General features: G+C 49.8%; 1 protein-coding gene across 1 annotated transcript; it reads left to right on the forward strand.

Moving 5' to 3' along the window:
- Positions 1 to 5,014: 5,014 nt before the first annotated feature.
- Positions 5,015 to 7,720, forward strand: GPR135 (G protein-coupled receptor 135). Its single transcript, XM_074957200.1, has one exon. The coding sequence runs from the start codon at positions 5,015 to 5,017 to the stop codon at positions 6,284 to 6,286; it is 1,272 nt and encodes a 423-aa protein (XP_074813301.1). The 3' UTR covers positions 6,287 to 7,720.
- Positions 7,721 to 21,039: the final 13,319 nt, after the last annotated feature.

The following is a 21,039-nucleotide window of genomic DNA, read 5'->3' on the forward strand; positions in this document are numbered from 1 at the left end:
AGAGAGAGAGAGAGAGCGATTCCAGGAGACTCCTGCTGAAAGCAGGAGGGTTGGCAACCCTACCCATCACCCCAGAACACCCTATAGTGCCATGGTTAGGCCCCTCACCTGGACATGGGAGACCAGCATTCAAGTACCTGCTCCAAATCAGGCAATGTGAGGCTGTGAACCTGGCCACGTGCTCTCACCACTGAGTTATAGGGTGCACGGCACCATTCCCTCCGGCTTGGATTTTTGTGAGAGAGGCTTGACCTGGCTAAAATACCGAACTGTGGGAGAGGGCTCACAGCTGTGCATCCCAAGAGGCGATAGATGCCTCCCTCATGTCCAGATTTAGGGCCCCCCCCCCCGCAACTCCCTTTGAGGGACTGGGCTTAGGCCCCCATCCCTCTCCTCTGTATTTCCTACTGGCTAGCTTGGGAGGGGGGGGTTCCAGCTTATCGTGCTGCCTTGTGTGTATGCCTTTTGTAGACACTGAACTTGTCCCATGCATTGTATGGGCAACCTGGCGTTAGGCGGCACAATGCTGAGCCTAAGTCCCGGACCTGGTGCCTACAGGGCTAGGTGCTAGCTGAGCAAGGGGGCTGAGGCTCTGCAATTTGGAGGCAGTGGCGGTTAGGTTTCTACACCCCTCTGCGTCTAGGTCTGTAGCTACGTGGTGGAGCTGTTAAAAAAATAACCCACTGTTAAGGACTGCATTTCCCCTGGACGGTGCAGGTTCTCGTCGGTGCTCAGCGCCGCTGGCTCATGAACTAGCCATTGCCAGAGCAACTGAAGCCCTGTGGCTTCTCCAGTCAGGCGCTTTGTTTCAGCAGCGCTTTGACACAGCACCATCAGCAGTAATGGCCTTGCCTGCGAAAGGGCAATGCATGCGCGACGTGGGTAACACACGCATCAGCCCTGCAGCTAACCGCCGCTGGAGCCGTTTGTAGTTATGAGCCGGCGGCTGCACAGTAGAATCAGGAGATTAAATGCCAAGCTGGGAGGGCAGAGCCAGTGTGCGCGTCAGCAGGGCCATGGAGGCACAGGTCGATGGGGGCAAATTCTGTTTCAGCCACCCGTGCAATTCCATGGCGCCCAGATGTCCTCTTGCCGAACACGCACTACAACAGTGTCCTGGGCCGTCTCCCCTATGGCTGGGTGCTAAGTTCTTTGGTGGTGAGCTTGTGTTGATCAAAAGGTATAAATGCTGTGCCGTATAGTTTAGGGCGATCACATACATTAGCTGTAGGGTCGTGTTTATGGACTTTTGTGTGCGATTGCCTTGCAATTGTTTGTACTAGTAAAAAGCCAAGCTGTGAGTTAAAGGTCCTGTCGCTGCATTACATGCTCCATCTGCGTAAACAATTACATGCGTAATGGAGGCTGCCAGGGTAGTGAGTGCCAGCCCAGCATCTATTCTGGGGAGGAAGGATGGAGGGAAACGTCTCAGCTCCCCTTTGTAAGCTTTGGGGTCGGAGGGGAGCACTTGTCCCAGCACGCTAGTGGGGTGCAGGGCTTGTACGCTTGCCTTCCCAAGATGGCCTCACGTCGCAGGAGCAGGGATGCCTGCCAGTAATTCTCCACAGGATAGCTATACGTTCTATGAGTAAAGTTAAGCATGTGTGGATTTGGAAGCTCGAGCATTTAGTTCCTTGGCATTGTTTATTATTAATAGAAACTATTATCCATTGTGGGGCTGAGTCCCTGGCCTTTTCTGTCACTCGCCTGCTTTTAACAGGCAACATACTGTCATCATCTCTCCAGCACCAATGAACCTGTGCATTAGGTGTCGCCTTTAGCTATCAAAGGGGATCTAAACCTGTAGTTACATGGACAAACGATCCAAAGGGCACGCTACTATTCTTCGGACAAAAGTTTCCGAGGGGCCAGCGGCTAGGAAGACAGCTGCTGGATGCGTGCTGCAGCTGCGTGGCATTGCATCCTGTGCCGGTTGTCAGCCGGGCTGTTGCAGAGAATGGCTGCCTTTTCGGGGGTGTTGTATGCAGGGCTATGTGTCTAGTAATAGTCTGTTATACCAACTGCTAGTCAGGGATAGGTGTGTGTGTCCTCTGTCACCTCGTTTGCCTTTTGGGGGAGGGGAGCTGGTCCCAGCAGCCTGCAGTGTGGGGGTGGGGGATGCAGGGGAGAAGGTGCAGAGGGGATCCCAGCAACACCCAGTCTGTGTGTTGGGGCAGGGTCTCTGAAATGCGTGTCAGGGGCGCTGGGAGCCTCACATACACACAATCTGCTTGCGGGGATAGGAGGGGCTGTTTGAGGGAGCAGTCTCAGGTCCTATTCTGGGGGGTGGGAGGAGTCCCAGCTCCCGGAGGAAAGACAGGATGGGGTGCGCATGTGTCAGGGCAGGGTGGTCCCAGTCCCGTCTGTATCTGTGTATGGGGGGGACCGACGGTCCCAGCCCCTGTGTATATGTGTGTGTGACAACAGGGCGGCTGCTCCGGTGTCCTACCTCTTTGTGTGTGTCTGTGTTGGGGGGTAGTGGCTACTCCCAGCCCCTATCTTTGTGTTGCGGGGAGATGTCTGTCTGTCCAGGGGGGTGGGGGGGTGTGTATTGGGAGCTGTCTCTGTGCTGGGGGTGTGTGTGTGTGGTGAGGGGTTCCTGGGTGTGTGGTGGGGTGTCTTGGTATGTGTTGAGTGTCTGTGTGTGTTGGTGGTATGTGTCTGTTTTGGGGTGGGTGGGTGTCTCTGTGTGTCTGCCTTTGGGGTATGTCTGTGTGTGTATTGGGGGTTATTTGCTGAGTGGGGGGGTCTGTGTGCTGAGTGTGTCTGCGGGGTGGGTGGGTGTGTTGGAGGTATGTATGTCTGGGTGTGCTGGAAGGCATCTGTTGGGTATGTCTGTCTGCTGGAGGTGTGTGCGCTGGGGTGTGTGGATGTCTGGGTTATGTCTGGCTGTGTTGGGGGTCTCTGACGGCGGGGACTCTGTATTGGGGACTGTGTTGGGGCGTCTGTGTGTGTGTTGGAGGGTGTCTTGGTATGTGTTTCTGTGTTGCGGTGTCTGTGTGGAGTATGTCTGTGTTGGGGTGTGTCTATCTGTGGGGGGTGGTCTGTCAGGGATATGCCTGTGTGTGTGCTGCGGCTGTGTGTTTGTATGTTGGGGGTATGTTGTCTGTCTCTTCATTTGTTGTGGAGTCTGCTGTTGGGGGTGTCCTGTGTGTGTCTGTGTATTGGGGGGTATGTCTTTGTGTTGGGGGGTCTGTGTGCTGGGGTGTGTTTGTGCTGAGGGTCAGGGGGTGTGTGCAGGTTTTGCTGGGGGTGTCAGGTGGTGGCTGTGTGTGTGTTCCAGGTGGCCACATTGGGTATGTATATCAGTCTGTTGGGGGTGTCTATGTTTGGGGGTGTCTGGCAGGGAGTGTCTGTTGGGGAGGGGCATGCACAAGGGGGCAAGCAAGGACACCCCCCGCATAATCGTTGGGGGCACAGAACTCCTCCAGCCCTGGGACCGTGGTGGCAGAGAGAGGGAGCGCCTCCTGGCCACAAGGCGGTGAGGAGGAGAGCGAGCTCCTGCTGGAGCGCAGGGGGGCACATTTTGACCCCAAAGGGTCAAATTTAAATTTCTGCACATGCCCCTGATGTTGGGTATATATATGTGTCAGTCTGTTGAGGGGTGTCTTAGTGGGGGGAGGGTATCTGTCAGGGGGTGTCTGTTGCATATGTGTGTCAGTCTGTTGTGGATGTCTGTGTCAGGGGCTGTCTGTCAGAGATGTGTGTCAGTCTGCTGGGGATGTCTGTGTCAGGGGCTGTCTGTTGGGGGTGTCTGTGTCAGGGGCTGTCTGTCAGGGATGTGTGTCAGTCTGTCGGGGGACGTCTGTGTCAGGGGCTCTCTGCTGGGGGTGTCTGTGTCAGGGGCTGTCTGTTGGGGGTGTCTGTGTCAGGGGCTGTCTGTCAGGGATGTGTGTCAGTCTGTCGGGGGACGTCTGTGTCAGGGGCTCTCTGCTGGGGATGTCTGTGTCAGGGGCTGTCTGTTGGGGGTGTCTGTGTCAGGGGCTGTCTGTCAGGGATGTGTGTCAGTCTGTCGGGGGACGTCTGTGTCAGGGGCTCTCTGCTGGGGGTGTCTGTGTCAGGGAATGTCTGTCGGGGATGTGTGTCAGTCTGTCGGGGGTGTCTGTGCCAGGGGCTGTCTGTCAGAGATGTGTGTCAGTCTGTCAGGGGTTTCTGTGTCAAAGGGTGTCTGTCTGGGATGTGTGTCAGTCTGTTGTGTACGTCTGTGTCAGGGGCTGTCTGTCGGAGATGTGTGTCAGTCTGTCTGGGGTGTCTGTGTCAGGGGGTGTCTGTCGGGGATGTGTGTCAGTCTGCCGGGGATGTCTGTGTCAGGGGGTGTCTCTCAAGGGATGTCTGTGTCAGGGGCTCTTTGTCGGGGATGTTTGTCAGTCTGTCGGGGATGTCTGTGCTAGGGGCTGTCTGTTGGAGATGTGTGTCAGTCTGTTGGGGATGTCCGTGTCAGGGGGTGTCTGTCGGGGATGTGTGTCAGTCTGTCTGGGGTGTCTGTGTCAGGGGGTGTCTGTCGGGGATGTGTGTCAGTCTGCCGGGGATGTCTGTGCTAGGGGCTGTCTGTTGGAGATGTGTGTCAGTCTGTCGGGGATGTCTGTGTCAGGCGGTGTCTGTCGGGGATGTGTGTCGGAGGATGTCCGTGTGCGTCGGGGGCGTGCATGGGCCCAGCCCTGCGGGTGTCCAGGGGTCTCGGCAGCGCGGGGGTCGCCGCTGAGTCTCGCCGGGCGCCGTGTGCGCAGTCTGGCAGGCCGGAGTCGGTTCCCTGGGCAACGGGCTGGAGACGTCAGCGGCTCCCGGAGCCCCCGGAGCCCGCACGCGGCAGGGGACGCGGGCGCGCGGCAGGCAGGGCTCAGAGCCCGCCAGGCCGGGCAGGGAGCAGCAGTCCCAGACGCGGCTCCCGCGACACGGGCGGCTCCGCGTCCCCGCAGCAGCCGGGACCACAACCCCTTGGCCGGCCTCGGACCGAGCCTCCGCCCCGCGCCTGCCGCTCTCCCCGGGGCGGCGGGGACGGGGATGCTCGCTGCTCATGGAGCCGCCGTCGGCGAGCCCGGGGCTGCTGAGCGCCCTGTCCCGGGCGGGGGGCAATGAGAGCGGCGGGGCGGCGGAGGAGGCGGGCTGGTCGGGCGCGGCGCTGGCCTCGCAGGCGCTGCTGCTGGCGCTGATCTTCGCCCTCTCGGCGCTGGGCAACGGGGCCGTGGTGCTGGTGATCGCCCGGCACCGGCAGCTGCGCACCGTCACCAACGCCTTCGTGCTGTCGCTGTCGCTCTCCGAGCTGCTGGGCGCGCTGCTCTGCCTGCCCCTCGCCTTCCTGCGCCTGCTCAGCCGCCCGCGCGGCGCCTGGCTCTCCGGCCAGCGCCTGTGCCTGGCCAGCGCCGCCCTGCACGCCGGCCTGGGCATCGCCGCCACCCTCACCATGGCGCTGCTCTCCTTCGACCGCTACTGCGCCATCGTGCGCCAGCCGCGCCGCAAGATGGGCCGCCGCCGCGCCGCCCAGCTGCTGGCCGCCGCCTGGCTGGCGGCGCTCGGCTTCGCCGCGCCCTGGTACCTGCTGGCCCAGGCGGCGGGCGCGGGCCACGGGGCCGGCGCGGGCCGCTGCACCTACGTGCTGCTGCCCTGGGGCTCGTCGCGGCTGGGCCCGCCCTACAGCGCGGCGCTGATCGTGCTCTGCTACCTGCTGCCCTTCGCCCTCATGTGCTTCTGCCACTACAACATCTGCCGGGCCGTGCGCCTCTCCGAGAGCCGGGTGCGGCCGCTCACCACCTACGGCCACCTGCTGCGCTGCTACGGGGAGATGCGCACCGCCACCACCGTGCTCATCATGATCGTCTCCATCATCTGCTGCTGGGGGCCCTACTGCGTCCTGGGGCTGGCGGCCGCCGCCGGCCACCTGCCCTTCTCGCCCACCGTGGACGCCGTGGCCAGCTGGATGGCCTGGGCCAACGGCGCCATCAACCCGCTCGTCTACGCCGCCCGCAACCCCAACATCGCCATGCTGCTGGGCCGCAGCCGCGAGGGCGGCTACCGGACTAGGAACAACGTGGCCGCTTCCCTGGCCGCCCGGCGCCAGCGCCTGGAGGCCCGCGGCCGGGCCGAGCCAGGCCGGGAGCGCTGTGCCCGGCAGCGGCCCGGCGGCCACGCCGCCAGCACCCTCTCCTCCTCCAGCCCGGCCAGCGGCGGCGAGGTGGCCATGTGGGCCTGCAAGAACCCGGCCGTGCTCTTCTGCCGCGACGCGCAGCCCGGCGCGGCCGCCCAGCCTGCCCTGCCGCCCAAATCCGACACGGCCGACACCAGCCTCTGACGGGGCCCGCTGGGGAAAGCTGCCTGGCCGCGAGCTGGCTCGGGCGGTGGCACGGGTGCCCACGGGATGGCCTGGGAGACCTGCGGCTTGGGCCGTTGGAAACGCGGCTGCGCAAAGCGCTGGGTACTGGGGAGCAACGTGCAGGGGGCTGCCCTGGATGAGCTAGTGGGTCTGCTCCAGTTCTTAATGCCAGCGTGGGAGACAGAGGACGTACCCCGGGGCAGGTGCGCTGGCTCTCCCCATTTCAAGAGGGGATCAGAGATGCCCCGGAGAGCTGCTGAAATGAGCCCAGGACACAGCTGAAGAGAGGGAGGGTGGCAGTAATCATCCCGTGACTAAAAGAAAAGGAGTACTTAAGGCACATTAGAGACCAACCAATTTATTTGAGCATAAGCTTTCGTGAGTTACAGCTCACTTCACCTATGAGCTCAACTCGCTTTAGCTAAAAAGTGCCAATAGGAAGTTAAGAACAACACGAGCCCCCTGACCCTTGGGAACTATTAAGTGCCAAAAAAAAATGTCTGAAAGCTGAGTACTGCCAGCTCAAAGACACACAAAACGTATCACACTGTGAAAACCACAGCTTTGCAGGAGACAATTGCTTTAACACATTATATGTGGAAATACACCAAGTCTCAGACTAGGACAGACTGAAAACCTTGAGGTTCATTTTTAAATCCCAAACATAAGAAAAATCCCATTCAGAGCTCTCCAGATTTAAAGAAAACATGCAAGGTTAGCGGGGAAAAGAATGAAACTTGAAGCCCCATGAAATCTGTGATATTTCAGTATATACATTCAGTGTGACAAGTATTTCAAACGGGGAAAATTCCCAGAAATGGGAGATCAGTACTGTATTCTGATCCAGACAAAATTGAAGAAAAGATAAAATATGGGTTTGGAATAGATGCAGCATCATTCAGTTTGTAGACTTTTGAATTTCCTCTTGGAGATGGACAAAACTGTCTAATTTCATTTAACATCCTTTGAATAGATTTATATGAGCCCCTAGGGAGAGGCAGGTATTCTGTTGAAGGAGAGAAAAAGCAATGTGATGAGTCTAGTTTGTGTTTCGGGGTGCACATTACCTGCTCACTGCATTACTCGGTTGACCTATTAGAATTTAACGATATTTGGAAAACAGCTTTGATTGCCTGTACTGATATCATATAAAAACAAAAAGAGCACAAATCAATATGTTGAAACCAGCTCACATGAAATGCTGCTGCACAGCCAATCCTCAACTTGGGATTTATGAATTTATTTTTCCTCAGAGGTTCAGGATCTCAAGCCTTAAATTAATACTTTTAATTGGAAATGAGATTCAGACCTTCTGTTACCTTCACTAAATTTAAATGTGAAGAAATAGTATTTTTCTTGTACAGTATTTAAATTATAATGTTTTATCGGATTTTTCAACTGTTTGTGACTCCAGTGGGTATATATCATTCTTTTGTAAATGAGACAAGAAATAAATTGTCTTTTATGCAAGAGATTAAAATGTTTCTGCCTTTTATCATCCAAAAGCTAAATATGAAAGGACAAAGGGGTGGCAAAATTGCCACGATAATAATGGGGAGAAATTTAATGGTAGATAAAAATTTTAAAATCTTGATAATTTGTCATGCTTTCATAATTACTATACTTTTCTAGTTAGGGCTCCATCATGCCCCTTCTTAAATCAGTGTGAGAAAGATTTGACCCTTAAAGACAGTCTCAATACTAACATTTGCACATATATGGCTTGAACCTGCAACCAATACTACATATAGTGTTTGTGATATAAAGGGCCCGTCCCCTAGGGACTGGAATGAGACTACCACTGCATTTCACAAAGGCCAGTAAACAAACAGCTTAGGGATAGAAAAGTTTTTTATTACTTGTAGTTTTGCTTCTCTGGCCTGCCCAGCCTTAGATTGCTACAGAATTAACTGGGCGTTACATGTCTTTTTTTTTTTAAAGTCTTTGCTAAGATTTCATTATTTATTTTACTCTGTATACTTTTGTATTGTTTTATATAATTTTATTTATTTGGATTTATACACTCTAAACAGGCACCTATCCATATGCTCTAGCTACATTACTTTATTATAAAAGTACCTACATGCTATAAAACTACAGAGATAATAGGAATGTGTAAGGTACATGATTTCAGAATGCTGTTTTTCACCATCATTTAATTTATTATAATTGCAAACATGCAAGCAGGCGTGGTTTGTGTGTCCCTCAACAGACAGCATCTCCAGCATTGTGCTCGAGGGCTGGTTCAGTACTGGCTTAAGTTGCATCTACTCTTGAGACATTGAACATCCCTTAGCAAGTTTGTGCCAGAGTAGGGGTATTAACTCAAGTAACCTGGTCAAATTCCAGCTCAAGAAATTACCTTCCACATTCCTAAAACATCCCCTGAACTTTCAACTGAATAGAATATTCTTTACCTTCCTATCTGAAATCTTGTTGCTGAGTGCTGTTAAACCTTTTCAGACATAGATGTTTTGATCTCAGTGTTCTTTTCCTATCTGTTTAAGGTCCCAGTCCTGTAACCCTTTCACACACAAATAGTTTCACATCAATGGGGAGCACCTGTGTGACTAAGGATTATAGAATCAGGCCATTAAAGTTTGTAAAAGAGGATGAAAGACTGTATAAAAAAGCTTCAGGTGGGAGCTAGAGGGTAGTAAAGTTAAATAAGCATGGCCAAGATAGTTCCTCTTAATTAAATTACTAAATATCTATACATTTAAGCTGTGTCTATAAATTGCTTCTTGATTGTTTAATTGATTCCACATAGATAGGCTAATAGTCTTCATAACACTTCATCACCACATCAAATTTGTGAATTAATTTTGCCATGTTTGATCTTAATATGCAGCTAAAAGACCCCCCAAAAAGTATATTAGTGTGTACAAATTCTGGAAAGAAGAGGGTAGAATTCACCACAGCACACAGATGTATCAATTCAAACATTTTTTAACGTATGCATAACTATTATTATTATCCCAGTTTTCCCTTTAGCAGGATTGTTTCTGCCATCTGTTCAGATCTTCTCTGTGGTTACCTTCTGAGGAAACATGGAGATGTCCTGGCGCTGGTCTCTGATAGGTGTACTATTGATACATAGCTCTGCCAAATGGAATTAACTTGGTCTAAACAGACAAACCAAGGAATTGATCATTTTTCTCTTTGGGTTATAATCTGTCTGCCAATATGTCTTAATTTATTATTATTATTATTCTTGTTGGTTTGTTGTTGTTGTTGTTATTATATAGCTAACAAAAATCGAAGAACAAACAAAAACCTCAGTGGGATGATGGAATGGATTTAAATAGTGCAGTAGAAACATATCTAAGAAAAATAAACCAAACCATTGTGAGGTTTAACCACTATTTACACAGAGCTGTAAATTTGATGCACTGGCTTAATGTACTTTGTAGTGCGAAGCTGGCTGGCAATTTTTAAACCAACAGTGTGGCAGGCACAATAACCATTTTATGTGCTAGATCTTAGGACCAAATGTTGCATCAGTTGGTGTGCAACTGCTTGCACAGTTTTTGTGTACTATGTCTTGTGCACACAATGAAAGAACATTTCTCTAGGTAGTACTCTTCAATGCTTACTCTTATTACAGTACTCTTATTACACTAGTATCTGAGCCCTGCCTAAACATAATGGGATAGCACCCCTGTGAGGTAGGCTATTAGTTCTATTTTAGAGCTGGGAAAGTGAGACACAGAGAAATGAAGTGACTTGCCCAAAGTCACAGGCAGAGCTAGAAATTGAACTCAGATCGCCTGAATCCCAGTCCTCCATCTGACCCACAAGACCACCTGCCATTCTTTACATCTTCAACCGTGCTTGCATGCACAGAACAAGAGCAAATGCAGTACAGAGTATAATGTTTACAAGCGAGTGTTAGTGCATATCAATCGAAACATGCAAGTGATTCGTATGTGCAAAGTTGCATGTGCGCAAATGGACTCATGGTTGGGGGCCCTTTGCAAATTAGGCCCTTTGTATGAAACACCAGCTTTTTCAGGAGTCTCTGGGAAGGAGTCTCTTCACTTGCTCTCTTCTGAAGTGGAACTGCATGAATATCTGCTAGAAATCCAGCCTTTTAAAGCAAACATCTTCACCCTCCAGTCCCGGCAACAACACTAGAGCTTGGCAGTTCAGGTACAAGCCACAGGATGTGCACAATTTTAAAACTCTTGTTTTCAAAGTAAAACTAAATGATAAGGTATGTTCAATACACACTGCAGCAAAGCCTAAGCAGAGAGATGGAGTTAAAATTGTTCTGTCATTTAAGCAACCCGTGCTTGTTCTGATGGACGAATCCCTCAGCCCACATGATACCTGACCAGAGATGGGACCTTGCGTCACTAGCAAGGATCACAAGATGTAAGATTCCATTTCCAACAGGTACCTTCCTCATATACTGTCACACTTCATCCAGCACTAAGGAGTCTGTTCTCGAGTGTAGCAGCCGCACAGTAACTGTTTCTGCAGGAAAATCCTTCCCATGTGTGCCCCTTGTTTCGCATACCGCAAGGCTCACGTCCTTGTCTGAATTTCCTGTTCTACCCCATACAAGTTTGTGCCTAGTAGCCTGCAATACCTCTTTCTCCAGGACAGTCTGTCTCATGGGATCCTCACGCTGTACATGACCATGCTAAGTCAGAAATGCCCTATGCTATACAGCCCGATCCAAAGCTCACTGAATTTAATGGCGCTCATTCCACTGACTTCAGTGAGCTTTGGATGAAGACCATTAAGCATTCTAAGCTGCTCCTTTATTTTTAACATTCTGTTGCTCAGCAGAGTACACATCTTGTGGGGATTACGGTCCATGATGTATTAATTTAAAATAAATCTGCAAAAAACTCACAACTTTCCTATATTCAAGTAACTTGGAGCATCTGAATTTAAACCCCCGAAAAGCAAGGACATTAAACAAGGCAAATGCGGAACAGCATATTTAATTCACCTTCACATATTGGTTAGCTGTTCCAACACATATACGCAATTTCAGACAGTGTTTAAGGAGCTTTGGCATCACAAAGTGCATTAAGGATGGAGACTGTTTTAATTCCTAGATATGATATTTATATAGCAATAATCATTGCAGAATTTAGGCAATTTTCTGTTTTGCTAAGCACCACTTAAGCAGTACATGTTATTTGAGCACATAGACTCCAATTATGCAAACTCTGCCTAACCTGTATTGTCATCAGGCCCTTAAGATCCCAAATCAATTAGTGCCAGATTTTGAAAATTTTACCCAGATGTACTAATCCTGAAAGCTTTATTCATAAACAAACTAGAAAAATGCAGTCTAGATGGAGCTACTATCAAGTGGGTGCAAAACTGGCTGGAAAACCATTCCCGGAGAGTAGTAGCTTTCAGTGGTTCACAGTGAAGTTGGAAGGGCTATCAAGTGGGGTCCCACAGGGATTGGTCCTTGGTCTGATTCTGTTCAATAAATGATTCAGATAATGGCGTAGAAAAATTATAAAGTTTGCAGACCTACTAAGCTGAAAGGGGTTGCAAGAGCTTTGGAGAATAGGATTAAAATTCAAAATGATCTGGACAAACTGGAGAAATGGTCTGAAGTAAATAGGATGAAATTCAACAAGGACAAATGCAAAGTACTCCACTTAGGAAGAAAAACTGCACACATACAAAATGGGAAATGACTGCCTAGGAAGGAATACTATGGAAAGGGATCTGGGGGTTATAGTGGATCACAAGCTAAATATGAGTCCACAATCAACACTGTTGTAAAAAAAGCAAACCTCATTCTGGGATCTTAGTGGGAGTGTTGTAAGCAAGACAAAAGAAGTAATTCTTCCACTCTACTCTGTGCTGATGAGGCCTCAGCTGGAGTATTGTGTCCAGTTCTGGGCAGCACATTTCAGGAAAGATGTGGACAAATTGGAGAAAGTTCAGAGACGAGCAACAAAAATGATAAAAGGTTTAGAAAACATGGCCAAACTGGGCATGTTTAGTCTTGAGAAAAGAAGGCGGAGTGGGGACCTGATAACGGTCCTCAAATATGTTAAAAGCTGTTATAAAGGGAACGGTGATTGATTATTCCCTATGTCTATTAACAGTAGGACAAGAAGTGATGGTCTTAATGTGCAGCAAGGGAGATTTAGGTTAGATATTAGGAAAAACTTTCTAACAATAATAGTAGTTAAGCACTGAAATAGGCTTTCAAGGGAGGTTGTGGAATCCCCATCATTGGAAGTTTTTACGAACAGGTTAGACAGTCAGCTGTCAAGGATGATCTCAGTTAACTTGGTCCTGTCTCGGTGCAGGGGACTGGACGACCTCTTGAGGTCCCTTGCAGCCTAAGATTATAAGCTTATATGTGGTTCCAGTTTGTTCTGTACTTATTCTTTTGGTGGCAACCAAATCTTGCAACTTCAGCAAAAGTAGGCCATTATAGAAGACCACTGAACTCAGCTTTGCATGTGTGGAACAATGTTTTCCAAACAGTGGAATCCCTAATTTAATGAATAAATTCCCATCCATGATCTTTATGTACATTTTCAGTTCTACCCTATACATAAATGATTTGTAAACCTAGCCTTTCTTATAAATTAGTAATCATGACGGCCTCTTTAAAGTATTTATAATTTTAAGCATCGCCATAAACCCCCTGTCTGTGCTAGGCAATCAATTATTTATCTGTAAGCACAACCACTTGCACTAGATGACCCTATTTATAATTTAGATGTAATGCTCATCCTATATAATATTACACACACACAAAAACGATGTATTTTCCTCATTGGAGCAAAGCCATTTAGGATTTATCCCTTGGCACCTTGCTGATGCGCACAGTCTCATTCATCCTTTCCCAATCCCAGAGTAGAAGGTAGCTGCATGGTAGACACTTAATTGGATATTGTTCAAATCGAAGTGAACTTTGATTTGTTCTCTCTCGAGGTATTTGTATTTCCCCATATAAGGGTAGCTGAAGGGATCTGTGTAGAAGGTCATGCTACAGCTTCATGAAGAACAAAACCAAATGATTCCTATAGACTAAGAACCTCTGAGTCATGCATGGACAAAGCAGTGAGACAAATTTATTTTGAATCACTGAACCGGCAATTCCCTCACAACAGAATAAATTTAATTTGACTATCCAACCCAGACACACACACTGACCTAGTCTCAGTGTTAGGAAAAACATTCTGAATAAAAAGGTCACTTATTTCTACTGTGAAATCTAATGTACCAAGGCATTTCTCTTCCTCACTGAACTATGCCCATAGCTGCTGTGTTTAATCTGGTGCATTTTACAGAACATTTGATAATATATTAGCCCCAAAGTTGTGTCAAGTTTTGAATTAAGCATCTCGGTGTGGATCATTTCCAGAAAATGTTTCAAGCTGTAATCTAGCCCTTCTCTTTGACTGGAATGACCCATTATACAACCCTTCATTTAAAAACAAAATTATTTTGAACAGATGTTACAATCTGGCTTGACTACACAGCAAGCGATCTCCGCACAATCATTTTGGCGTCCTGAAATGCAGTGAGACACACACCAAATTAAAGATGGGTCGACCCTGTTCACAGGGCTTCCTGGGCTCCAGCTGTGGCAGTATGTTTCAGTGCTGAGCCTTCGTAGCCAAGGTGGTCAATAGTTCATTGTTTGCTGAATCACTAGGATGGCATTTTTAACCAGTTAGGGAGCAAATGCCTATTGGCCTTGGAAATCACATGCCTTGTATTGTTTTATGGCAGGGGTGGGCGAACTTTTTGGCCCAAGGGCCACATCTGGAAATAAAAATTGTATGGGGGGGCCATGAATGTTCACAAAATTGGGGTTGGAGTGCGAGAAGGGGTGAAGGCCCTGGCTAGGGGTGCAGGCTCTGGGGTGGGGCCAGAAATGAGGAGTTCAGGGTGCTGGAGGCAGCTCTGGGCTAGGGCAGGGGAGTGGAGTCTGTGCGGGGGGGAGGGCACTGGGTGGGGGTGTGGGCTCTGGGGATGAGGGTCTTGGGGTGCAGGATCTGGGCTGGGATCGAGGTGTTTGGAGGGCGGGAGTGGGATCAGGGCTGGGGCACGGAGAGAGGCTCAGGGATGCAGACTCCGAATGGTGCTTACCTCAAGCGGCTCCCGGAAGCAGCAGCACGTCCCTACTCTGGTTCCTACGTGGAGGCGCAGCCAGGTGGCTCTGCACGCTGCCCCGTCCACAGGCACCACCCCTGTAGCTCCCATTGGAGCACATAGGAGCCAGAGGGGGCCATGCCGCAGCTTCCGGGAGCCGCGTGGAGCGGCCCCCGACCCTGCGCCCCGGCTCTCCTTCCTTCTGGAGCAGGGGCCCATGAGCCAGGAACATGCACACAAATCTAGACCCCTTTATAAGGCTAAGTATTGCAGAACGCTGACCATACATTCTGCACTGGGGAGGATGGCTCCGCATCCTTTTAAAAACACATGGCAAAGTGAATTCACCGAGCTCATCAAGAGTTCAGTTTTCTGAGCTAAGATCGCCTGTCTAATGCGAACTAAAATGATAATTTGAGGTTCTGCCCCACCATTATTTGAATGGCACCGTAATCCATGTTCACTAACCAATAATCGGTTTATGGGCACAAGTTTGTTCAATAATTAAAAAGGCCTCAGATAACCAAGCAGGACTGAGTTGATTAAATGATTGTTAGTGCATAACAGAAAAGATAAGCATTAGCAAATTCAACCCATTAGAACCAATTCCTACAGCCCTTTGCAAGCAATCAATATCAGCCTGCTTTGGTCTGCTTGCTAGTTTTCAGCCTGTCACACTTATACCCCAAGATTCTTGGGGATGAGGGGAAGGTTACAGTTTCAGCTCCTAGGAGTTCCTCCTTGCTCCCCAAAATATATCATAGTTTGGTGCTGTTCCAGATTTTGTCATAGGTCATAAATTTCCTACCTGCGTAATTAACACTTGCTCCTTACCCATTGTTTCTGTGTTGGTGCACTATATTTATATAAAAAGAAAAGGAGTACTTGTGGCACCTTAGAGACTAACCAATTTATTTGAGCATGAGCTTTCGTGAGCTACAGCCCGATGAAGTGAGCTGTAGCTCACGAAAGCTCATGCTCAAATAAATTGGTTAGTCTCTAAGGTGCCACAAGTACTCCTTTCTTTTTGCGAATACAGACTAACACGGCTGTTACTCTGAAACCTATATTTATATATATATTCCTGCCGATTGAGGTTAAAACATTACTTGCTCAGCCAAAAGAGCATGGCACTTGTGTTAAACATCACTAGATCTTTCTTAACAAGTTTAGCAAGCTTGTATTTTTTCCCTTCTTAGCATGACCACAGCAGTTTATGGGAGGTCTGATTCACGAGTGAGCTATAGGCCCTTAAAAAGTCCGGCTCGGAGGTCAACATCACATACTGAAGACATTCACAATGAAATGCTACCCCATATTTTTGTGTTCAGTTATTTGCACAACTGGATGTTGCTAAACCTGACTGTCACAGGCATGATTAAAATGAATCTTTATTAACGTGGGTATCAGGGGAGTCTGGATATAGCATGTGACATTTTGGTTGTCCCAGGCCCTGCAAAATCGCACACCTTTAGGTATGCAACAGAAATGTGCTAAATGCAGAGACAACCAAGGGCATTCTGAAGTTCTCCATTAGGGATGGCTATTAAAGTTTAAAGAGCTCTAAAGTGCCACCAGATGGCACTATTGCTTTCTGTAATGGGCCTTTGCTGTTGAACTGTATAATCTCACGCACACACCTGCACAGAATCTTGTTCACAGAATTTCAGGGTTCGAAGGGACCTCAGAAGATCATCTAGTCCAACCCCCTGCTCAAAGCAGGACCAATCCCCAATTTTTGCCTTAAAGCTGAAAAATAGAAAAGGTTCTGAAATCCGTCCAGACGACATTTTGATCAGAGCAGTGGAACTTCCTGACTAAGGAAAGGAAGTAGTTTTTGTAGGGCAAGTGTCTCCTTGTTATATACAGTACCCAGCACCAGTCTGGCTATTATAGCCCAGATTTTGTGACGCTTTCCAATGGAAATGTTAAAGGTGGAGGGGGGGGCAGGGAGGAGGAAGAAATCCTGTGGGTTTTCCCAGATGGAGTTTTCTTGCAGAGGGGGTTTTCCATCTGCAGAACAACCAGCAGTTCTGTCCCCAGACTCCACAGATCCCAGGGACTGCACCAGAAGCCAGGGTCCACAGATGTTGGGTGCCTTCACACTGGTGCTGAATCCCCCTGCTTCCCTCCCCAAGCAGTACAATTTACGGTACATGAACTTTGTGCTAGATTCCCTGCATGTCTTGGGGGTATGAGATTAATCCCTAGCCCCCGTGAGCCTGATCTTCCTGGATCTACAGTCCCCATGCAGGGTTCTCCGTGGGATCTGGGCCATAGGTTCCAGCCAGTTTCTGAAATGGTTCTGAACATGGTACCTGCTTGGCTTCACTTACAGCTAAACCACATCCTTTGTCAGCCACAGGCTGTTCCACAGTTCAGACAAAGCTCGAGAGGGTAAGTGCACAAGGCCAACCCATGAGTCAGTGGCACAGCTGGGATTTGAACTCTGGCGCTGGGTGCTATGCTCTGACCACTGGACCACACAGCCTCCCATAAACCATATAGGCCCCCCCAGGCTGCTCTCACACAGATGTAAAGAAGGAGTAACACTGTTGCTGTCAATGGAATTACACCCCTGTAAAACTAATGGGAGAGGAGAATGAGTTGCGTTTTCTGCTCAAAGGGGAAGGAAAAGTGACCACCAGTGGAAAGCAGTACCCATATTTTACAACTCCAGGCAGGCCGTTCAAGTACAGGCCACTTTTCCCGGGCAGGGGCAACTGTTTTCCATTGTACACCTGCAGTCTACATGACAAAATAGCGATTTACTCCAAAACAACAGATACCCAGCATGAAAAACCACACTCTTCCCTCACCGCAATATCCTGACTGAAGACATGAAAAAAGAGGCCGACCATAGGCCCCAATCCTGCAATCGCACGTGCACCAGAGTAATGCCATTCATCTCACTGGGCCTGTTCACGGGCAGGAAGCACAGCACGTGCACAAGGCTATGGCTCTCCATGGTACAGCAGCACTCAGCCATGGGGGAGCAACCCAGGCTGCACGTGGACCCCTGCAAAGCGTGGGTGTTGGCAGAAGCAGCAGGCTGAGAAATGACACTGAAACTGGCTTTGGGAGGAGGCCAGCACCAGCACTAGGAGGCGCTGGCACAGGCCAAGTAAATGCTTCCAGCTCTCTTCTAGCTCCTCCGATGTGGGGCAGAGTGGGGCTTGCTGCCCCCCATCCCTCCTGGCCAGCGCAGGAGCAGCCGGTTGTGTAGAGAGCGAGCATGGAGGGAGATTGAAAGGGGAAAGTGGGCAAGAGGGAGGACAAATGGACCTGGGGTGGGGGGAGCCCAAGAGGGTTTTATATCAGCTCTGGGCCCCCCCGACACCAGGGGCCAGTTTGGTCTCCAGCACAAGTTCCTGCAGCTGCCATTGTGGGACCCTGCGGGCAGCACGCTCCAGCCATGCCGCCTCCCTGCCATACTCAATATGTGCAATTACAGCCGTGCCTCTGGCCAGCGAAGAAGGGGGCCCCCCTGTGGTAGATGCTGTGTGAGCACAGAGTCGCAGACAGTCCCTGCCCCAAAGCGCTGATCGGCTCCCTTTGCCAATGGCTGTGAGAGGGGCTGGCTCTGCACCGCCTGGGAACTCCCCGTCCTGCCAATTGCGCCAGCTTTACGGCTGCTTTGCACCCCTGAAACAGCACCAAGGATCCAGCCCATTATCGGTACAGGAGTGCACGTCGCCAAGGAGCCGGTGGCCAGAGCACTGCCCTCAATGAGCCTGACCCTCAGCCCCAAAGCTCGCGGGGTGGCCATTGGTGTGTTTACCTCAAACAGCACATACACAACGACACATTATTGTGAGAAATAACCTCGTGTACAGCAACCTTCAACCGTTACAGCTCACGCCATCCCCCGCCGGATGCAGCTAATATAAATGCGGCGAGACGTCCAGAATTCAGAAGACAGCAAACCAGGAGCAAAGGCGCTGGCCTAGTACCCACAGTGCGCCCTGAAATGATCACAGCCGCGGCGGGGTCCTGGCACACTGCCCGTACGTACACTGCATTTGGGGATGAGGAGGCAATGCTGTCATGCTGGGTGTGATGGGCGTTGGCTCAGTTTTGCTCTCTGGCTTTCAGATCTGAGCTCCTTGCAGCCCAGGAGTTAGTGTGCAAGAATCACACCACATCACAGGCCAATTATCACCTGGGAAGTGCTGAGCGGTACAAGGACAAACAGCGCCGCCGCTGGTTCAAGTCCAGGTGTGGTGCTAGGGAGAACTGCCTGCGCCCACATAGGCTTCCTGAACTGCCAGGCTCATGCTGCTTGCGGGCCAAATGTTGAAGTGCTAACTCATCCGGCAGAACTCCTACTCCCTTTGAGGGTTGAGAGGGAGCGTGCACGTGCATGGTGGGTGTAACAAAGACCAGCTCAGCTGTGGTTTATTTCATTTTGCAGAGCTCAGTATTCACATGGGACCAGATCCTTGGCTGGTGTCAATCAGCATAGCTCTGTTGACATCAATGGAGCTATGCTGATTTACACCAGCTGAGGCTCTAGACCACTGTGTCTTCCTCCACTACAGAACTGCCTTCACCCCTTCTCTCCCCTCTGCACGTATTTTTGCTCACTTGCTGCCCTCTGTCCCAGTTTCGGAGTAGTCAGGAAGAACATGGGTGAGTTAATTCCTTTGTGGGAGAGAACGCCCGTCTGCTGGTAAAGGGATCTTTTCCCAGTGTAGTCATGGGTCAGTACAAACACCTAGGTCAACAGACTCCTAGTCTGATTTTATTGACAAGGTGCACTTGTTTTCATGAATGAACACCTAAAACAGGAGCAAACCTCGCACAGCTGGGGTAACCCCCTTCGGAACTCCAGCAAAGCAGCTGTGTTCACACCGTCAACCAGATGGCTTTGCCCACCCAGACAGAGCCCAGGTGCTGTCCAGAACCTCTGTGTCTACTCCCCCTGCACATTTCAAAGTCCTCCATGAGCTGAATGCGCTCGACCTGCCATTTCACAGTCAGTGCAGTAACCGGGGTGTGGGGAGTCTGGCGAAGGATTGAGTATTTTTATATCCATCCCTTCAGGACGACACTCCAGCTGACAAAGTTTTTAGGCTGCTCTTAAAGCTCAACTCTCCCACCAGCTTCTCAAATCCACTCGATCCCACCTTCTCCAGACGAGCCAGGCCTCTGTGAGGCCCTCCCCGGTTTCCAGACTCTCCAAAGGTGGATGGTGAGTGCTGCTCTGCTTAGTGCCTTGGCCAAATGAGCACCAGTCCTCCTGGCTGGTGGTGGGGACTGGCTTAGGTTTCTGTGTCCTTTCTTTCCCGACACTGGCTGGCTGCATCGTGCGTCACCAGACTGGAGTACACTCAGCAGCTGCCTGGTAAGGGAAACCCTCAGTCACCTGCCTGGAGCAGTGCACCAGCCTCTAGGGTCAGGTGGCTGAAATGCAGAGCCTGGAGTGTGCCACAGTCTCTCGCTGGGGCGCATAAGGAACCATCCCCACTGGGGATGACCGTGGAAAATCTGGGGATGGCTGCCCTCTTGGTGGGAACTTGGTGGGAACCTGTGGTAAAGGTTTCATGAAGTCTTGTAGCCTATTCAGAATAATGGATGTTTACTGCTCTGTGGCTAGGGTGACCAGACAGCAAATGTGAAAAATCGGGACAGGGGGTGGAGGGTAATAGGAGCCTATATAAGAAAAAGACCCCAAAATCAGTTCTGTCCCTATAAAATCAGGACATCTGGTCACCCTACCTGTGGCGTTTGCTCTATTCCTAATCCTTAAAATAGGAACTACTACAAATGCAGTGATGAATTTAACAGTAAAGGTCTGCTTAGTAAAGGCACAAACTGCCATTGGCTGGCTGTTCCTGACCGGTGTGTTTTGTGTGACGTTATTCTGAAATTCAAGATGAATCCAACGTTTCTATAGAAAAAGCAAAGGCTATTGCACTCCCTCAGCATTCATTCAAGGGATCATTTGAGTCTATTTACCTTCACCACAGCAGGCCGGGCGCTGCACCATGTCCGAGACACGGAGACTGTACGATCAACAATTCGAAGCAGGTTGTTCATCAGATTGTTTACCAAGTGTTTATCAGACCCTTAGACAAAGCTCCCAGCAGGGAGACATGAAGTAGTGAGAGTGATGGATTGGGATTATCCCCTACTAGGGATGAAATCAGGAAGGTGTGCTTTTACTTCTGTTTCTAATTAGTATGGAAAGAAGTGGGGGGAAGAAAAGAACACCCCCACCCCAAAAGGGTTTGGATCCCTCCAAAGAATGCTGGTAGCTTGTCCACCTCCCCAGCCCTTAGACACAGGAATAGATAGGAGAAAATATTGTGTAATATATTTTTACATGTGAAATGTTACTTTAAACCCTTCCTTTCTCCTTGGTTTTTCGTGGTATAAAGCCCTGCACTGGTTTCATGTTATGTTAACAATCAAACCGTACGGTGAAACTCTGTAACAAACAGCTGTGATGTTAATCACCATTACACATGCCAGTGCAGCTGGAGTTTGACAAAACATGAGGTCACACAAGCTCTCTTCAGTGGGAAGCACTGGTCTATAAATAGGAAAACCATCCTGTATTTGCCAAGACTGACATTGCCTGTGTGTTTGACCACACCAAAAGGAAGCTACAACGAATAAAGACTAATGGT

This window comes from Natator depressus, chromosome 6 (genome assembly GCF_965152275.1).
Source record: "Natator depressus isolate rNatDep1 chromosome 6, rNatDep2.hap1, whole genome shotgun sequence".
In the NCBI taxonomy this organism is placed as follows: Eukaryota; Metazoa; Chordata; order Testudines; family Cheloniidae; genus Natator; species Natator depressus.